Source organism: Cololabis saira, chromosome 7, assembly GCF_033807715.1.
Source record: "Cololabis saira isolate AMF1-May2022 chromosome 7, fColSai1.1, whole genome shotgun sequence".
In the NCBI taxonomy this organism is placed as follows: Eukaryota; Metazoa; Chordata; class Actinopteri; order Beloniformes; family Belonidae; genus Cololabis; species Cololabis saira.
The window spans coordinates 45352749-45372787 of NC_084593.1; the positions used below are offsets into that span (position 1 = coordinate 45352749).

Consider the following 20039-nt stretch of genomic DNA (forward strand, 5'->3'; position numbering starts at 1 on the left):
CTGCTCTCTGCTGCTCTCTGCTGCTCTCTGCTGCTCTCTGCTGCTCTCTGCTGCCCCCTGCTGCTTTCTGCTGCCCCCTGCTGCTCTCTGCTGCCCCCTGCTGCTCTCTGCTGCCCCCTGCTGCCCCCTACTAGCCCCTGCTGCTCTCTGCTGCCCCCTGCTGCTCTCTGCTGCTCTCTGCTGCCCCCCTGCTGCTCTCTGCTGCCCCCTGCTGCCCCCTACTAGCCCCTGCTTCCCCCTGCTGCTCTCTGCTGCCCCCTGCTGCTCTCTGCTGCCCCCTGCTGCTCTCTGCTGCCCCCTGCTGCTCTCTGCTGCCCCCTGCTGCTCTCTGCTGCTCTCTGCTGCCCCCTGCTGCTCTCTGCTGCCCCCTGCTGCTCTCTGCTGCTCTCTGCTGCCCCCTGCTGCCCCCTGCTGCTCTCTTCTGCCCTCTGCTGCCCCCTGCTGCTCTCTGCAGGCGCTCCTGCAGGAAACCGCGGTGAGAGTCAGGCTGAGACGGCAGGAGAGATAAGGGCAGGCAGAGGGCTGCACATGTGCGTGTGGGGAGGTGCTCAGGAAGCCCTGCTGAAAACTACTCAGATAGTGACGGACAGCCGAGGGCAGACACTGATTTCAAGCAATCCCAGCATGCAGCCACCACCCAGAAAGGTAAGTCAGAGAGTGTGACGTGGAAAAAGAGGGTTGATGATAGAATTGTTAAGGACCAGTTCATCACCGAAGCATGCATGGTTTTGATAGCACCTAAACTAGCTCCTCTAGGCTGCTGTCAAATTACAAACTAACATGTTCCACTAATCTACACGTCTAGGACCGTAGATGCTGCAGATGTGATGAGTTGTGTCTGATGTTTTTGGAAAGCTGAACACTCTATCGGCATTTTTTGCTACATAACTTGTGAGGGGCATTTTTAATTTGGGCACCCCTGATTGACAGGGGAATTGAGTAAAAGGGATATCTTTCGGGATCTCTAGGGGATGGCTCTTGTCCAGTCAGTGGACAACGCTCCTCTCCAGGGGGCCCCAGCCAGTGGCAGAGGTGCTGGATCCAGTTTCCAATTAATCAAATGATTGATTCATTGTCCTGCTGAAGTAGGCAAGACAGAAAGCATTGGAGCAGCAGCAATGTCCAAGAGATCGTCAGGACGGGAATGTGAGCACAGTAGGTCAGACAAATACATCCTCTGCATGTTTCACAACTATGATGAAAGGTTCAGTGCTCGGAGTTGGACGTACAGCTCTTTAACCCACCAGAGAGCAGACAGGAAACAAGTTAAAGAGCACATGTTCATACCTGCTGCTGTGTCACTGTGTGGTGGCGACTGTCAAAGGACATGGTCAGAAATGTCTCAGACAAAGAAAAGATGCAGTTTGAAACATAACTGTTTGTATGTGCGACCCTCTAGAGATTCCTGTCAGATGTGCAGCTCAAACTTCTTTCTTTTTGTCATCTGGACTTCTTTTTGTTTTAATATTAAGTAAGGGCCACTCCCAATCCCCCCACTACCCTTACTTTTCAGCATAACCGCTAAATTGTGCGCGTTCCCGTGAGGGTAGTGGTGTCCCAATTCCTCTTTTCATCTAGGGGGAGTGGACATAACGAGGGCTAGTGTGTATGAATCTAGCCCTACAGAGCGAGGGTTTTCAGATGCTGACTAGCTGACCGAGGGCTAGAAAAATTCCCCAGAATGCTTTTCGTCGTCATTTGCGGACTGAATCAAACGAAAAAACATGGCGTACATTTTTTATTTTTTAGTGAATAAAATCTATATTTTGAGTTAGTTTCTGCATAAAAATGCGTTTTGATTACATTTCTAGCGAGAAATATATATTTTACTTTCATAATATTCACTCAGTGAATGTACATAATCACTCGCTTGCTCGTTTTTCAGATCTCGCCAGAATAAAGGCTTATTTATGGTTCCGCGTTACACCAACGCAGACCTACAGCGTAGGTTGCGCGTCGCCGCGAACCCTACGCCGTAGGCTCTCCGTCGATTTAAAACGCAGAAACATAAATCAGCTCCCGAGCTGGCGGCTCTAGATACCCCCCGAAAACATCGGATCAAATTTCTTAAAAGGCGTTATTTGGATAAACTGAGCCCAGGTTGGGGACGCCTGAAAAAACATTAAAACTTAATAAAGTGGCATATTAACAGTGCTACAGCAGAAATTAAGAAGTGCTTTTAGCTCTCGGCTTCCTGATATGGTGTGACGTATGTGCAAACGTAACTACGCAGTCGCTTACCTACCCGAACGTAAACCACGCAGTGACGTAGGAAGCAAAATTTGAGGTGGTGCTGAAAAGTAGTGGTAGTGGGAGTATTGGGACAGGGCCCTGGGAAGATTAAAAGGGGCCCTAAAATTCATTTTTAGGGGTAATGGTAGTGGGTAAGGGCTAGTGGTAGAAAGTAGGTGGTGTATTGGGATTGGCCCTAAATGTGCAAAAAAAGGTTCCCAGATAAGCAGTCAGTATACAGATTCCTCCGCTGCAGTCATGTTTGTTTCTGACCTGCTGGTGGAACGTGTCGGTCCCCGATCCAGAACCTGTGGGTCAGGGACCGCACAGGTCATTAGGAACCTTGTCTGCCCAGAGAACATCTAATGGTGCTTTTATACTAGTACCTACTCAGCGTGACTCCACTCGCCTCCACTCGCCTTGCCCTTGTTTCTTTTTAGACACCCAGAGCAGAAGTAGGAGGTTGGAGTGAAGCTGCTGTGACGTATTTGATTGTGTATCTAAAGGAAGAAGACAACAACACTAAAGATGTAGAACCTGGAGGAGATGATAGATGTGCTGCTGGGTCTGTGGCTTGTGTTTGATATCAAGTTAAAAAATGAGAGAGAGAGAAGCTTCAAGCGGCAACGCTTTTTTTTTGTATGTTTGTCCTGGCACTGCTGAAAAGTCAGCTGGAGCCGTGAGCAGCTATGAAGAGACAGAGCTCCTGGTAGATCTGGTCGTTCCTTATCTCCGTCTAGATCCCTTTAATTCTCTCCTCAGCACCAGGTTTATGAACATCTGCACCTCAGAGTTGGATCATGAAACAGACTTTTGCTGCCGTTGCCTGTTGAATAAAATGAACCAGAATCCGTCAGAGTCTCTTTCTCTGATTTCCTCCTCCTGACTCAGACGTCTGACTCCAACCCCCCGACCAATCGGTGGCCTGTAGTGTGATGATGTCAGATACAGCCGACTCAGCAGCTTAGAACCTCGGCAGAATAGATACAGAAAAGTATCTACTAGGCACGTTAGACCACGAGTGGGAAAGAACCAAACCGAGGCGAGTGGAGTCGGGCTGAGTAGGTACTAGTGGAAAATAACCATTAGGTGCGTGTTTTGGAGCTGCTTGTGGTGTTGTATGATCCAGAGGAGTGTTTCAGATCAGGCTCCTTGCCCTGTATGTTTAGATGTTTTCCTGATACAGCACATCTGATTCAAATAAATACACCACCTCATCTCTGCTCTCCATTCCCAAAGTACTGTACATATGCAGATCCCACACGTTCACGTAGAGCCCGGAAAGGAAGACTCTAAAGAAGCTGCTCCATCCTCCTGCAGCGGGTTTCACCATGGGTGAATTCAAGTCAGAGAAAATAGCTCCCTGGATGGGATGATTGTAGGATTTGGATGGTTGTTATGGTGGGGATTGTTTGTGGGTTTGTTTTGTCCAATGTCTTTTAACTTGCTGCATCCTTCCTGGCCTCTCAACGAGACTCACACCTGGTAAAATAAACAATATCAAAAATCCTCTTCAAGGTCTGTTTATGACATTATCTATCATCATCTATCATATTATAAGTCTATGCACGGAAACCTTTAAACCATAGACAGCAAAGGGTATCAAGGGCCAGGAATGGCATTTAGGCCTGTGTTGAAAAAATTGATTTTCCGATTCTAAATCGATTCTTATATTAATTCCGGAAAATTGATTCATATGTCTAAAGATCGATTTTTTTTTTCATCATTACAAACTACATTACAAATTTTAGTATTTTTTTGTTTATGCCCAAAAAAGAAATGTTTTGTTGGACACGAGAATAACTAGTGCCATGTTTTTGCCTTTAAATATGTTTAAAAGGTATGAAAACATTCAAGTTTTCAGGTATAATTGCATAAATTGTCTATATTTCATTACTTTACTTTACTGTCTTGGGGTTACAGTTGCATAAAATGCTAAAATTCTAATTCTCAAAAATTCAAAACTGAAATAGACCGAAAAAATGGAAAAAATTAAAACGGAATGTGGGAAAAAATAAAACCGATTTCATCCGTCTCTGTTTCCTCCCTGGATCTGTTTGATAATTCTGACCCACATGATGTTTTTTTCATAAAGCAGTTCTATCAGCATTCTGGGAGCTGATTGGTCCTTACAGCATCATTAGCTGCCAATACTTGCTGTTGAATCTCAATATAATACTATTATTAATATGTTGCAGAACTACAGTCATATCATTCATACAACAGCTGAAAAAACAGTTTTAATAACACTAACCCAAATCAATATCGGAATCGAATCGAATCAAATCTTGATAATCGATTCTGAATCTTAAGAATTGGAATCGAATCGATTCTTGACATTTGAATTGATCCCCAGCCCTAGTCACATTCATGTGTTCATACCGTGCTCACCTGTACCTCCGGGGTTTGTTGGGGTTTGTGAACCTGTCTGCAGGTAAAGGAGAGCCAGCAGGTGAAGCTGGTGTTCTCAGAGCAGCTCAGCAAACTGCAGACCAAGCAACACCAGGACTCTGAACTGCTGGAAGAAATCAGGTGGCCGTTCTTATCTCAGCGGACCTCGGGGTTGGAATCAGAGTCCTGCACGGGTCCAATTTTCAAGATCCGCCCCGCCCCGCCCCGACCCGCAAACCCGCACATCAGCCCAACTAGTACCGCAACCCGATCCGACCCGAAACACGACCCGCAGCCTGACCCGTAACCAGGATTTAAAGTCATCATTTTGGGTTATATTAATATTAAACAGCAATATAACACAGTTCAGCTGCCAGTGAGTGAACAACAGCCTGACTTCACCTCCATCATCAACCCTCTTGTGTTCTTCTCCCAAACGAGTGTAAAAGACCTCGTTTGTTACGTTTAAAGCTTTTAAACTTTGAATCTCTGACTGTGTAATAGACTTACCTCCTGTCAAACCTTGAGCGACGTTCAGCAGTTACGAGCCGCTACGTCTCATGAGGAGAAAAGTAATCCATCAGGGAAACTAGATGGTACTCTCCGCTCCGCAGCTTTACTCTCACGTTTTCCGCCATTTTTGTTTTGCTAACCCGGAAATGGTTGCACGCCTGCGTGGCAAATGACCCATAAATGGCACGGTACAAGCTGCAGTCACAGCCTTACAACCAGATTACCATTTATGTTTTTATTTTATTGTATTTATTATTTTATATTAATTCTGATGTGTCAATCTTAAACCCGCGGTCCGACCCGCATGCTATTTTTTACACCCAGATCCGAAACAGGAATTTTTTATTTTTTTAAAAACCACCCGCAAATCAGCTGTTTTTTGCACAGTACCCGACCCAGTGCAGGACTCTGGTTGGAATGACACCCTGCCGCGGCACCCATCAAGACAGTCAGCGATAGCCAGATAAAACAATAAACTGAATAAAAGCCATGTTGAATTACAAGTTGATTCTGTGCCAAGTGTTTTTTGATTCAGTTTTGTTGTGTTCTGTGTTCCCCAAGGTCCTTCAGTAAGCAAAGAGCAGCTATAGAGAAGGAGTATGCTCAGGTGAGTACACAGAAAACTATTTTAGTCCACCGTTGGTTTCTGGCACCTTTTATTGTTTACTGGAAACAAGTGCATTCTATTGATTTGAGGTCCTATATTGGTATCTGAGTGCTTGTTGCTCTGCCCTGCATCTGAGCCCCCCCCCCCTCTGTTAAACCATCAGTGCATAAACAAACATTGGAGGCAAAAATAAATGGAAAGAGAAACAGAAAAAAGGTGAAGAGATGGAACTGACGTCAAGACTATGAAAATACCTCATGGTGCTTGGATCGTTGAAATGCTAAGTGGATGTCTTAGGCAACAGAAATCCAGGTGGAAGAAAGAAGAGATGGAATAGGAATCATGGAAAGAAAAGCCACACATGGCTTGTTTCAGATTAGATTCGATTAGATTAGATTAGTCCTTTATTCATCCCTCAGTGGGGAAATTCGTTTTGTGCAGCAGCAGTACACACATGCCGTGAAAGAAGGAGGAAAAAAGCTGTACCTGAGTAATACAAGCCAGATTCCACCATACCGGACAAGACCTCAGCTGCAGACTGTGCAAAGATACCCCAGGGGAAATGCAGGACATAACGGAGGGATGTCAAATTCTGGCAGGTCATGCATTCATTCAAAGTATCTGGAATAATGTACAGGAACATCTGCACTGAGAATGGATTGAAAATCCCAAAACCAAGACGGGCAACACCTCCAAAAGCAGAGCAAAACTTAGTTTGATTGTACTTTATTTCAGTTTTTACATTAATCAAACCCATCGAAGTCCTCATCCTCTGTTTCTGCATTAAAGAGCTCCGCTAAATAGAAAGAAGAGTTTCCTCGCTGTCAGAGTCACTTTCCGTGCCGTGCGGCGCTTCGGAAATTCCGGCTTTTGCGAAAGCTCACAAAATAGTCCCAGCAGACACGTTAGCCCACGCATCAACAATCCATCTGCAAACTGTGGGATAACTTGCCCGGCACTGCCTTCCACTCTTGGTGAAACTGTTCCCCCTCAGTCATCCATCTCTCCCACGCCGCTGCAGCCTTAAGGCTGATTTATGGTGCCGCGTTACACCAACGCAGAGCCTACGACGAAGGGTACGGGACGACGCGCACGTATGGTGCGCGTCGCCCCGTAACCTACGGCGTAGGCTACGCTGTAACCTACGGCATAGCCTACGCTGGAGGGTACGGCGTCCGCCGTACCCTCCAGCGGACACCTTACAATAATACAATGGGCGCATTGCGTCATCGGCCACGCGGCACATTTAAAAAGAAAAATAAGACGTTTACATGCGCCTAATGGTCGTCAAAATACGGTACAATTACCATGTATACAGGGATAACCCTGTTTTATCACGCATGGAAACAGATTATTCCGAATGTTTCAGTAACCGGAATATTTGGACTGCATGTAAACGTAGTCATTGTTCTGGCTGACAAACTTAAAAAGAAGTAGCGAGAGCCAATGCCATTGCATGTAACAGCAACGTCAAGAAGAAGGAACACAAGAAACTGTAGGAAATAGACAAGATGTGGACGGTGAAGACGACATTGGTGCCAGTGGTGGTTGGAGCCCTCGGACCTGTGACCTCCAACCTGGGAGAGTTTCCTTCTGATCTGATCACCATCAGAGTACAAGGAGAAAAAAATAGATCTGAAAAAAACACACACATGCTTGAAACGCCTTTGTGTTGGTTTGTGAAGTTTAAAACTGCTCTTCAAGGCTCTACAGAGATTGGCCGTCCAGCACCAGAAGCGAGACTGGCAGAGAGGAAACACAGACGCCGTCACATCCGGGTAAAGAACACTCACCAAGATGTTCACAAGCGCTTTGTTCAATGTGCCGTTGTTTTGCAATGATAAGCTTAAAATCGTATCCGACCAAATCAAAGTAATAATATATATCATTAAATGATTATGGTCAGAATGAAATCAAATTTGCATTATGAGTTTCCTATATATAAAGAGACAAGCGCATGACCTCTAAATAAGGAGAAAAGTAACATTGTGTTCTGCTTTGAGAAGACAATGTTTATGTTAATGTCTAGAGCTGACCAGTTTAATTAGATGCTCTAATGAAGTGAACAAATCATAATGGTTTACAGCAAACCACAAATACAGGATAACCATTTACACCAAAACACAAACGCAGGATGACTGCTTACACCAAAACAAAAACACAAATTCAATTCATTTCAATTTTATGTATATAGCATCTACATAAAACAGAAGTTTCTCTATGCGCTTTCCAGAGATCCAGAACATAAACCCCCGAACAATTATTACATAAACAATGGCAGGTAAAAAACCTTAAACCAAAAACACACTGAACGTGTACGCAACCTGCAGTTCTGGCTCTGGCCGCGAGTGGCGCTGGTCCCGGTCTGATACCAGCTGGCCACAAGTGACGACGCGGAGGTCGCTGCCGCCGTTTCCTTTGCCGAGATCGCAACCAAAGCAATGTTATGATCTCCTCTTCTTCCAATGTTAGGAGGTCAGCATATAGCAGACATCCACACAGGCAGGTGGAAGCAGCAGTGGGATGATCATGGGGGGGACTGCAGGTCAGCATGCAGCTCCTGAAGCTCCGGCCTGCAAACATGCACAGAAGAGAAAAGAGGGGGCAGACCAGCACAAATACAGGATAACTGGATAACTGTTTACAAATAGAGGATAACTGTTTACACCAAAACACAAACACATAGAGGATAACTGGCCCTGCCCCTTGTCAACCTTTCCCCGACCCTGCACCTAACCTGGGACTTGCTGATTGGGCCGGAGCTTCGGGAGCTGCATGCTGGCCTGCAGTCCCCACCCCTGGTCATCCCGTTGCTGCTTCCACCTGCCTGCTGTGCTGTTGACATCCCCGACCCCCCAGTCTGGCCTCCGGCAGGAGGGTCCCCCCTGATGATCCAGGTCCTGGTCCAGGTTTCTTCCTCCTAAAGGGGAGTTTTTCTTGCCACTGTTTGGCTTAAGGTTTTTCTCCCACTAGGGGAGTTTTACCTGTCATTGTTTATGTAATAATTGCTCGGGGGTTTATGTTCTGGGTCTCTGGAAAGCGTCTACAGACAACTTTTGTTGTATTAGACGCTATATAAATAAAATTGAATTGAATTGAATAACTTGTTTACACCAAAACACAAATACAGGATAACTGTTTACACCAAAACAAAAACACAAATAGACGATAACTATTTACACCAAAACACAAATATAGAATAACTGTTTACACCAAAACAAAAACACACACAAATAGACGATAACTGTTTACACCAAAACACAAATACAGGATAAAATATAGTTTATTGGACTTCCAACCATTGACATTGTATTTCTTCATCCTCCCTTCTCTCCCTGCTACAGATTTTAGCAGATGTTGCACATGGTGAGGGAGGGAAATGTTTAATCTGGCTGTGACAAAGAGGCAGTTGTGCATCCAACACATTCAGCTGTTTTTTTAAGATGCCTGGTGGAATATGATGCCATTATCACAGGTTCAATTTAATGATTATTGTGTCTATGAGAAGTCCATACACTTCATATCCACTGATGGCAGAGAGTCCTTATGTTCCCCGAGTGGTTGTGTGGTCTTCTCAAAATTACTCACCTTCTTCTTCCTAGAAGAGATTCTTAAGCAAGTTAATTATGCCGGATAACTGTGCATCTAAGAAGCATTCCTGTGATAGAGCAGAACTGTTTACTAGTTAACTTGTCGTTTGATACTCCGCAAGAATGGATGGTTGAGTCATCTGAGGCAAATCCAGTGACAGTGTGTATGATTTTCAGGAGTGTGTTTGGTGTGTGGCGCTCTCTGGTAGATGCCACAGCTCACACCGCTGCATCGCGACTTGCTGCTGCAGAAGAATACCGCAAACTGATCGGACTGGCCTCCAGAAGTCTCCACAATGCCAAGGACATTCGGGCTAAAAGAGTGAGTCAGAGCGGTTCAGACACACCCGAGTCCCTCAGAAGCTCAGCAGATGTTTCCTCCAGAGGAATGACCTGAGAGTGCATGTGTGTTAGGGCCTGGAAAGACTGCAGAGGGTGCAGGGGGAAGTGGTGGAGGCGCTGCGGGAGCTGCACAGGGTCAAGAAGAGCTACCACCAACTCAGTCACATCACCAATATAGCCAGAGAAAAAGCTGCAGATGCACAGACCAGGTTGGTGTTTATGTTGTCCTATTTATCCTCCACACACACCACACACCACACACAAGGAACTGCATGTACATGCAGTATTTAAAAGGCCATCGGTACGGCAAGCCGTTTTAATATTTAACAGCTAGACTGGATATGTGTTGCAGATATCCGCAATTCAATTCTTCCTAGTCCAAAAGAGCATTTCAGATATCTACAATTACATTCTTCCTGTCCACAATTCTCATTTCAGATATCCACAATGTCATTCTGTCCAGGATAAATGACGTCACTTTTGCCAGTCATGTGTTTGGGGTTTCTGATTACAGATATCTACAATTCAGTTGCAGATATACGCAATGTGAATTATGGATATCTGCAACTGAATTACTTTACGACTAGCTGTAATTCCAGTTTCAGATATCTACAATTTAATTCTGACTACTCATAATTCCAATTCAGGATATCTACATCATCCTTTTTAGATATCTTAAATTAAGTTTTGACTAGTCAGAATAAAGTTGTAGATATCTTGAACAGGAATTATGACTGGTCAAAATGACATTGTAGATATCTCAAACTGGAATTACGGATAGTCATAATTTAATTGTAGATATCTATTATCAAGTTATAGATATCTTGAAATGAATTTTAATTAGAGATATCTCTAATTGGAGATATCTTTAACTTCCATTCTGCCTAGTCAAATTGAATTGAAGTTTTGACAAGTCAAAATGACATTATAGATATCTTTAATGACAATTCTGACTAGTCACAATGTAATTACAACTAGTCAGAATGCAGTTGTAGATATCTGCAATGTTAATTTCGGATAGTCAATCTTAGCCATTACATGTTAAAACGGCTTGCCATACACCGGTCCATTGTGGGGCTGAAAAAGAGGAAAACCTCAAATCGTGTCACTGAAAACCAAAAAGAGACATGCACTAAGCTTTGCTTGACCAACAAACCAGTAATAATGTTATGTACCCATCATGCAACACGTGAAATGTTACAAGATGGACCAATTACAATATTTTGCTATCGTGTTTCATGTAATATGTTATATCTATTACTTGTGTCTTATTTGAAGCGTATGTGTTTCTCTGCGTTCCAGAGCTAGAAAGAGTGAGCATGGGATTTTCCACTTCAAAATTGGACTACAGAAAATGACGGCTAAGGTGAACGAGTAGAATCATTCCTAATGTTCCGGAGTGTTGTCTCTTTTTTGTGCTGTATATTACATTACTTTTCTTTTCCTTCAGACTGTGACATCTGTGTTACTTTAGTCGCTGTGATTTCTTTATCACGTTTGAGTACCAGTGGAAAGTTGACGGTATTTAAACATGAACTGAAGTTCAGATGTGTTCACATTAAAGGATACTCCTGCTTTTATGGCTTCACTTACTCTTTGTGCCAGCAGGTTTAATGGATGTGTTAAGTAAAGAAATTATGATTCATAGTGCGTTATCAGCTTGAGAACTTGTTATTGTTACTATTACCATAAAAAAATTCAAATTGTCAGTAAAGAAACTAACAACAATAGATACATATAAAACTTATTTAATTATTATTAAATAAATAAATAAATAATGTAGATAGTATATGTATATATATACAGTATATATATACAGTATATATATATATATATATATATATATATATATATATATATATATATATATATATATATATATATCATAGAAATAAATGAATATGAATTAAAAATGGTTATTGTTGCAAACTATGATAACTATACATTGTTTGAATTTGTTGATGTTATAAAATGTATGAATATGTATTGTTTTTATTCATATCTAAATCTTAAATGGAATTACTTTTTATTTTTTCTTTATTTTCTGTTTTCCCTTTCTTTTTTCTATATGCTATCTCTTTAGGTTTGCTTTTAATTTTATGTTGTAATGTACTGTGTATTATGGGAAGAATAGCTGCAGTTTTGCTGTAGCTTATGGAGATCCAAATAAAACTCTAAAACTATTAAAAAAACTCAAACAAAGATCAGATCAGATTTGATCATAAATGAATACAAGAAACCAGTTAATTGAAAACAAACCATCTACATTCTGTCCTACCATTGCAGTATGAATGTACATGATTTTATATGACATAATTGTATCAGTTGTTAATAAATATTCACGATAAGACATGTGTGTCTGCAGCTCGGTGCCCGGCTGAAAGAGTGTGACGACCGTTTGACTGAAGTCCGTAACGAGTATCTCCTGACGTTAGCGGCGGTCAACACTCACCGGCAGCACTACCACGCTCATGACCTGCCACTCATTATGGAGGTAACGTACACTCACAGACACCTGCCCGGACCCGGACGCCCAGCCCTCCACCACAACGGCTCACAGTTATTAACAGGTGTTTGTAGTAATGTGATCCCATCAGGTTTCTCCAAAATTATGATAAATCATTTCTAGTTAGGGCCAGTCCCAATCCCCCCCTACCCCTACTTTTCATCCCTCCCCCTAAATTTTGTGCGTTCCCGTGAGGGTAGTGGTGTCCCAATTCCTCTTTTCACCTAGGGGTAGTGGGGATATTGAGGTTTAGTTTGTATGAATCTAGCCCTTCACAGCGAGGGATTTCAGATACTGACTCGCCGACCGAGGGCTAGAAAGATTTCCCAGAATGCTTTAGGTCATCATTTGCAGACTGAATCAAACAAAAAAACATGGCGGACATTTTCTCATTTTTAGTGAATAAAATCAATATTTTTAGTTAGTTTCTGCATAAAAATGCGTTTTGATTACATTTCTAGCGAGAAATATATATTTTACTTTCATAATATTCACTCAGTGAATGTACATAATCACTCGCTTGCTCGTTGTTGCGTTGTATCTTCAGATCTCGCCAGAATAAAGGCTGATTTATGGTTCCGCGTTACACCAACGCAGAGCCTACGGCGTAGGACACGCGGCGACACGTGCCATACGGTGCGCGTCGCCGCGTAACCTACGCCGTAGGCTCTGCGTTGGTGTAACGGGGAACCATAAATCGCCGGTGGCTCTTCTCATCTCCGAAAACATCGGAGCAAATTTCTTAACAGGTGTTATTTGGATAAACTGAGCCCAGGTTGGGGATCTTAACGGTTAAAGATAAAAAATAAAGTGGCATATTAACAGCGCTACAGCTGAAATTAAAACAGCTTTTAGCTCTCAGCTTCCTGATATGGTGTGACGTATGTGCAAACGTAACTACGCAGTCTCTTACGTACCCGAACATAAACCACGCAGTGACGTAGCAAGTGGTGTCCCAATCCCTAGGGAACATTACAAGGCCCTACCCTAGTGGCTTCATTTTTAGGGGTAGTGGTAGTGAGTGAGGGCTAGTGGTAGTGAGTGAGGGCTAGTGGTAGTGGGTGAGGGCTAGTGGTAGTGAGTGAGGGCTAGTGGTAGTGAGTGGGGGCTAGTGGTAGTGGGTGAGGGCTAGTGGTAGTGGGTGAGGGCTAGTGGTAGTGAGTGGGGGCTAGTGGTAGTGGGTGAGGGCTTGTGGTAGTGGGTCCGGGCTAGTGGTAGTGAGTGAGGGCTAGTGGTAGTGAGTGAGGGCTAGTGGTAGTGAGTGGGGGCTAGTGGTAGTGAGTGGGGGCTAGTGGTAGTGAGTGAGGGCTAGTGGTAGTGGGTGAGGGCTAGTGGTAGTGAGTGAGGGCTAGTGGTAGTGAGTGAGGGCTAGTGGTAGAAAATAGGGGGTGTATTGGGATTGGCCCAAACTCTTCATTGTTGTCTTGTTGTGTCACTGTGCACCAACAACTTCATGAAGAATCTCGTTGATGCAGTATGACGATGCTATGGCACTCACAGAGCTGCTGTCCTCTTCTGGCTGACTTTCTCTTGGCCTCATATATGAGTGGGACAATTTGATTTTAGAAAATCAGGTTTTCTAAACCTTTACTGGATTAAGGAGATCCAAATCCATTTTCACAGCCATTGACATTCTACTGATTGTCCCCAAGAAATAGTGACTTAAAGAAACTTTGTGCAAAGCAGGACACTTCATAAAATGAAGAACATCATCGACGACCCTGAACCTCCTCTTCACCACACAGTGACTCAGCAATGGAGTGTCAAGTCAGAGGCTTCTTCAATTTCGCTGCAACACAGACCGCTACAGGAGATCCTTCAGACATCTACAGGAGATCCTTCAGACCTCTACAGTTAATCCTTCAGACCTCTACAGGAGATCCTTCAGACCTGTACAAGAGATCCTTCAGACCTCTACAGGAGATCCCTCAGACCTCTACAGGAGATCCTTCAGACCTCTACAGGAGATCCTTCAGACCTCTACAGGAGATCCTTCTGAACTCTACAGGAGATCCCTCAGAAATCTACAGGAGATCCCTCAGACCTCTACAGTAGATACTTCAACCGCTACAGGAGATCCTTTAGACCGCTATAAGGGAACCTTCACACCACTACAGGGGAACCTTTAGACCTCTACAGAATATCCTTCACACAGCTACAGGGATCTTTCAGACCACTACAGCAGATCCTTTAGACTGGTAGAAGGGATCCTTTAGACCAGGGCTCGGCAACCCTAGAGACCCTCTAGAGCCGCATGCAGCTCTTTAGCGCCGCCCTAGTGGCTCCCTGGAGATTTGTCAAAAACGTTTGACCTTTTTTTTCCTTTTTTTCTTCTTTTTTCCTTTTTTTCTTCTTTTTTCCTTTTTTTCTTCCCTTTTCCTTTCCTTGTTAATCTCGACATTTAGATTTTTTTCTCGAAATTTTGACTTTTTTCTCAATATTTCAACTTTTTTCTCAACATTTCGACTTTTTTATCACGATTGTACTTCAACATTAAGCTCAACATTTCGACTTTTTTCTCGAAATTTTGACTTTTTTTCTCAACATTTCGACTTTTTTATCAAGATTGTACTTCAACATTAATCTTGACATTTCGACTTTTTTCTCAAAATGTTGACTTTTTTTCTCGACATTTCCATTTTTCCCCCAAGTGCATAATTAAAAAAAAAATCTTCCCCCAGTTATAACTAATATAGATACATGCAGCATGTGTTGCCTTCATTCTAAGGCTTATACAAGACTTTTCAATTTTTGCGGCTCCAGACATTTGTTTTTTGTGTTTTTGGTCCAATATGGCTCTTTCAACATTTTGGGTTGCCGCCCCCTGATTTAGACCGATACAGGAGATCTTTCACACTGGTACAGCGGATGCTTCCTGCCCACTGCTATAAACCTCTAAAAGGATTCTCTGAAGAGTCTTAAACCATGAAAGCTACTGCTACAATTAATTTCCATACGGGAAATAATTAAGTATTTTTGAATTGATCTGAACTGAATTTAACAGATAAACAATGCTCCTAGAGGATGTGAGCATTTATTACTACAGTATACTGTGCTGTGCGTACATTTGAACTACAACGATATCGTTCTATCAGTACAAATTTAGTTTGAGTAAAATATTTGTGAAACCAATTTCACACGTGAAAAATGACTTCAGTCCTCTACTTTCCTCGCCAGCAAATGGACGGTGATGTTTATGATAATTTAAGAGACCACTTCACCCTTCTGTGTGGGACAGAGATGGACAGCAGTCTGGCTACGCACAAGCAGTTCAGCAGGATATGGGACAGTGTTGCCAAGGTACGTATGTGTGATCGTAGCCGTACAAACGAGAGATTTCTCTTCCTGTACTTGCACGCTGGACCAGCTGAGTGTACAACAGCAACACATTTGTGATAGGGGCACAGAACATTTAGCAGTGAAGCACTGCAATACAATAAAACTTTATTGTCACTCATTATTATCATTAGACCCACATCCACAGAGATGGCTGGAGCTAGTTCCACTGTATAAATCAGGTAACATGAAGAGAACCAGATTCATGTGGTTAAGAAGGGAGCTGGGTTCTATATCCATGTGGTATTTTTCACCAAGACCTCAGCGAGTTGTGTCAACTTTTGATAAAAGAGCATACTGTCACAGTTGTGGAGGATAGAGCCCAGATGCAGCAGACCAGGAGGCAGGAGTTACAAAAAATGTGATTTCTTTTAACTTGAAACAAACAAAAGCACTGCTTAGCAGGATTGCAAAAAAACAGGGGCCTCATTTATAAAAGAGTACGTAGGATTCATACTAAAAGTGCATGTAAAGCCAAAAGCCAAAAATGGCGGGCGCAAAATAAAATCCGGATCTATAAAACACTTGTGTTTATAAAACACTTGCACACGATGTTCGCTTTATAAATCACAGTCCAGCTGGAAGGTTTCGCAGGTGAATTCGCCTCATACCCCGCCCTCTACACGCCCACTTTATACCATAAATGGGCAATGCAAAGTAGTATTTGCATATGAATGAGCCTGCTGAGCCTGCTGAGCATGCGCAGTGCCACCTGCAGTCAGCAGCGTCAGGATGTGTTTCTGCTGCGTCAGGATGAATGAACGTGTCGAGCCACCGTGCCACTAAATTTCACGGAGACTGAGATCTAGATGTTGTGGATGAGGTGGAGGACAGGAAAACCACATTATTTGGTGGTCACAGTAAAAGTAGAAAAAGTATATAAATAGTATAAATAAAGCGAGTGAGTGGCAGCACGCCGTTGCTGCACTAAACGCTGTGAGTGCCCCGGCGCAACAGGGGGGACATGTCCCCCCGTCTTTTCAAAGTCATGTTTTTGTCCCCCCCACTTTTTACAGTTTAAAAACTAGCGGTAGGCTCAGCCTGTAATTGCAAATCATCAAGACACTGCGAAGGTGATGTGAGAACGGCCCGGCAGCCCCGCTCCCCCTCCTCCCCTCTCCCCTCAGTGCAGCCCAAGGCTGATTTATGGTTCCGCGTCACACCAACACAGAGCCTCCGGCGTAGGTGTGCGTCGCCACGTACCCTACGGTGTAGGCTCTGCGTCGTTTTAACGCGGAACCATAATTTAGGCTTACGCCCGCGCGTAAAGGTTTCACGCGTGCGTAAAACTCATTATATATATATTAAAAAATCTGTGTCCCTTTAGGGGCTCCGTAGAGCCCCTAAACGCTCTACGGAGCCCCTCATTTGTTCTGTCCTCAGTCACTCTCCAGTTGTCGCGGTGGGTGACGAGGAGGTTCCAGGCGTGTCCTGCACCGCGGCTGCAGCACCAGAGTCCTGACTGACGCTGAGCTTCAAACACAGAGGACACGATCAGCGCTATTATATTATAAGTCTTATATGTGATGATATTATTAAGAATATGACATGAATCATTTCACCACCTCACCACCTGCGTCGCCAGTTATCCATATCTTAAGCATGTTCCTACGGGAGGGTCAGGGTTGGCGTAGGGATACGCAGATTTTTCGGTTAGTTTTTTCTTTTTAAATCCCAACCTTTGCGTAGAAGGTGGCTTGCGCATCTTTCAAGCCCTGTTTTGTGCGCAAGCAAGCTTTATAAATGAGGCCCCAGAACATGATAAAATCCAAACTAACCTGACCTGACATATGAAGGAAGGAAACAGTACGGACCGGCAGGGAGCAAGGTAAATAGATATAGCGTATTTTCGCAACCATACAGCGCGCCGTGTGGAAAGGCGCAGTCTCAGTTATGTGTGCCATTTCTGTATTTAACACACACACACAGCGCACCGAACGAAAAGGCGCCGCCTACACACACAAATGGCACGATCGGGCTGATAGCAGGAAAACTGCTCAGCGAGTCGCACGAGCCGGGCGCGCAGTTCTCTGGCCACTCTTGCCCGATCAGAGCGATCGGGCTGCAGATGAAGCCCGACGGACTGAGTCCTGACAACTGTTCCACTTTCTTCGCAGTCAGAGTCACTTTCCGTGCCATGCGGCCCCTCGGAAATGATGCCGGCTTTTGCAGCCAAGCACAACAGTAAACGATGGAGCCCGCCGCCGGGCAGGCCGACCTCCCCTCCCCGGGGACTCGTCGGCTGCCGCTCGGGCAGCGGTTTCTCCGGAACGCACAGTATTTCTCAAAGCGCTCCAGAGGGAGCTGCGGTGAGAGCCCCCGACAACACACATTCAGCGCACTGCGTCATTGGGCGCGCGGCACATTTTGCATTTCCCGCCTAATGGTCACGAAAATACGGTACACCGGTATAACCTGACCTCACCAGACAGTCACCAATCTAGCCTTGACTCATGGTCGTCAACTGTGGGTGGAAACTTAAGTGTATAAAGAGAGGGTTGACAAACTATCGTAACTTCACGTTTATTTTTTCTCCACATTTCTGGTGCACTGCTTCCCAACTTAAACACATCTGATGAAATGGAAGTTCATAAAAAAAAACTCTCTTTTTGTGACCCTTCACACATCTCATTCCATCATTGCTCTGACGCTTCTAACGGCGGGAAACTGGACTCCTGCAACCAGACATGAGACATTTCTCACCTCCTTTGAGACGCCTTTGGGAGAGAGGTGGAGGGGGAGGGGATACCGCCAGTGTAAACAACACACCTGTATATGGAATGAGAGAGGACATTTCTACACTTTCTGTGGGAGGAAGAGGAGTAAAATGTCCCTGAACTTTACAAACAGAAATGTTACATGAAGCAGCAGGCGAGGGAACGGCTAACCCTGGATTCACACTGAAAGCTCCACAGGCGTCATAGGCGTCCGGCTGCCATTCATTGTCTATGAAAGCGCCGCGAGAGGCGTCGGAGGCCACGGAGGCGTTGGAGGCCTCGGGAAAAGTGCGATGGAGGCGTCCAGAGCATCAATTTGAAGTTGAAAAATCTCAACTTTATGCAAATGAGCAGCGGCGACGCAGAGGCAGCGTCCAATTGGCACTCATTGGTATATGTATATGTATGTATGTATATATGTGTATATATATATATATATATATATATATATATATATGTAGATATATATATATATATATATATATATATATATATATATATATATATATATATATATATATATATATATATATATATATATGTAGATATATATATATATATATATATATATATATATATATATATATATATATATGTAGATATATATATATACATACATATATGTAGATCAGGGGTCGGCAACCCGCGGCTCTAGAGCCGCATGCAGCTCTTTAGCGCCGCTCTAGTGAGCTCTAGAGCTTTTTCAAAATGTTTGACCTTTTTTTTCTTCTTTTTTTCTTCTTTTTTTTCTTTTTTCTTCTTTTTTTCCTTTTTTCTCTTTTTTCCTTCCTTTTTCCTTTCCTTTTTAATCCCGACATTTCGCCTTTTTTCTCAACATTTTGACTTTTTTCTCGATATTTCGACTTTTTTCTCAACATTTCGACTTTTTTCTCGAAATTTCGCCTTTCGCCATTTGCCTTCATTCTAAGGCTGATACAAGACTCTTCATTTTTTGCAGCTCCAGACATATTTGTTTTTTGTTTTTGGTCCAATATGGCTCTTTCAACATTTTGGGTTGCCGACCCCTGAAAACTATATGCACTTTGTTCCTCCAGTTCTGCAGCTTTAAGCCCCGCCCACTGCAGGCGTCGGTAGGCATTGGTGCGATGCAGGCGTCCCGAGCCTCCACAGGCCATTTTTGACGCTTTCAGTGTGAATCTACCATAACACTTTCACAGATGTTTGCTGGAACTCACGGGTATCTGAGCTTGTTTCCAACGTCCGTGTTGAAAACGTCCCCATGCTTTTGTCCGTTTGGAGAAGGTGTTTCAGTGGTTCATGACAGCTGTCAAAGAGGCCGGAAAAGGTTGCAATGATGTTTTTCTCTGTGAAGTACATGTTTTCCTTTTTCCTCATCTCTGTCAGGTGACCAGAGAGAGGAACGTTCAGCAGTTCCTGCAGGAATCTGCTTCTTTCACCGAAGCGTGTGACTTCAGGTTCCTTCCTGCTGCACTGGATCAGGTGACACTAGGCCTGAGTTGATAATAATTCCTAAAAATCGATTTGTATGTCCAAATATCGATTTTTTTGTCATCATTACATTACAACTTTTGCTATTTTTTTGTTTATGCCCAAAAAAGGAATGTTTTGTTGGACACCAGAGTAACTGGTGCCATGTTTTTGCCTTTAAATATGTTTAAAGGTATGAAAACATTAAAGTTTTCAGTTATAATTGCATAAATTGTCTATATTTCATTACTTTATATACTGTCTTGGGGTTACATTTGCATAAAATGCTAAAAAACCAAATTCTCAAAAATTAAAAACCAAAATAGACCGAAAATGGAAAAAATTTAAACGGAATG

General features: G+C 43.5%; 1 protein-coding gene across 1 annotated transcript in view; it reads left to right on the forward strand.

Annotated features, from left to right (window-relative positions):
* Positions 1-624: 624 nt before the first annotated feature.
* LOC133447713 (F-BAR and double SH3 domains protein 1-like) overlaps positions 625-20039 on the forward strand; it is a 36779-nt gene continuing 17364 nt past the window's right edge. Inside the window, 10 exon segments of the mRNA XM_061726446.1 lie at positions 625-645; positions 4667-4764; positions 5698-5743; positions 7448-7521; positions 9511-9655; positions 9748-9884; positions 10978-11041; positions 12041-12169; positions 15359-15481; positions 19600-19695. Of these exon segments, the coding sequence (XP_061582430.1) occupies positions 625-645; positions 4667-4764; positions 5698-5743; positions 7448-7521; positions 9511-9655; positions 9748-9884; positions 10978-11041; positions 12041-12169; positions 15359-15481; positions 19600-19695 (933 nt within the window).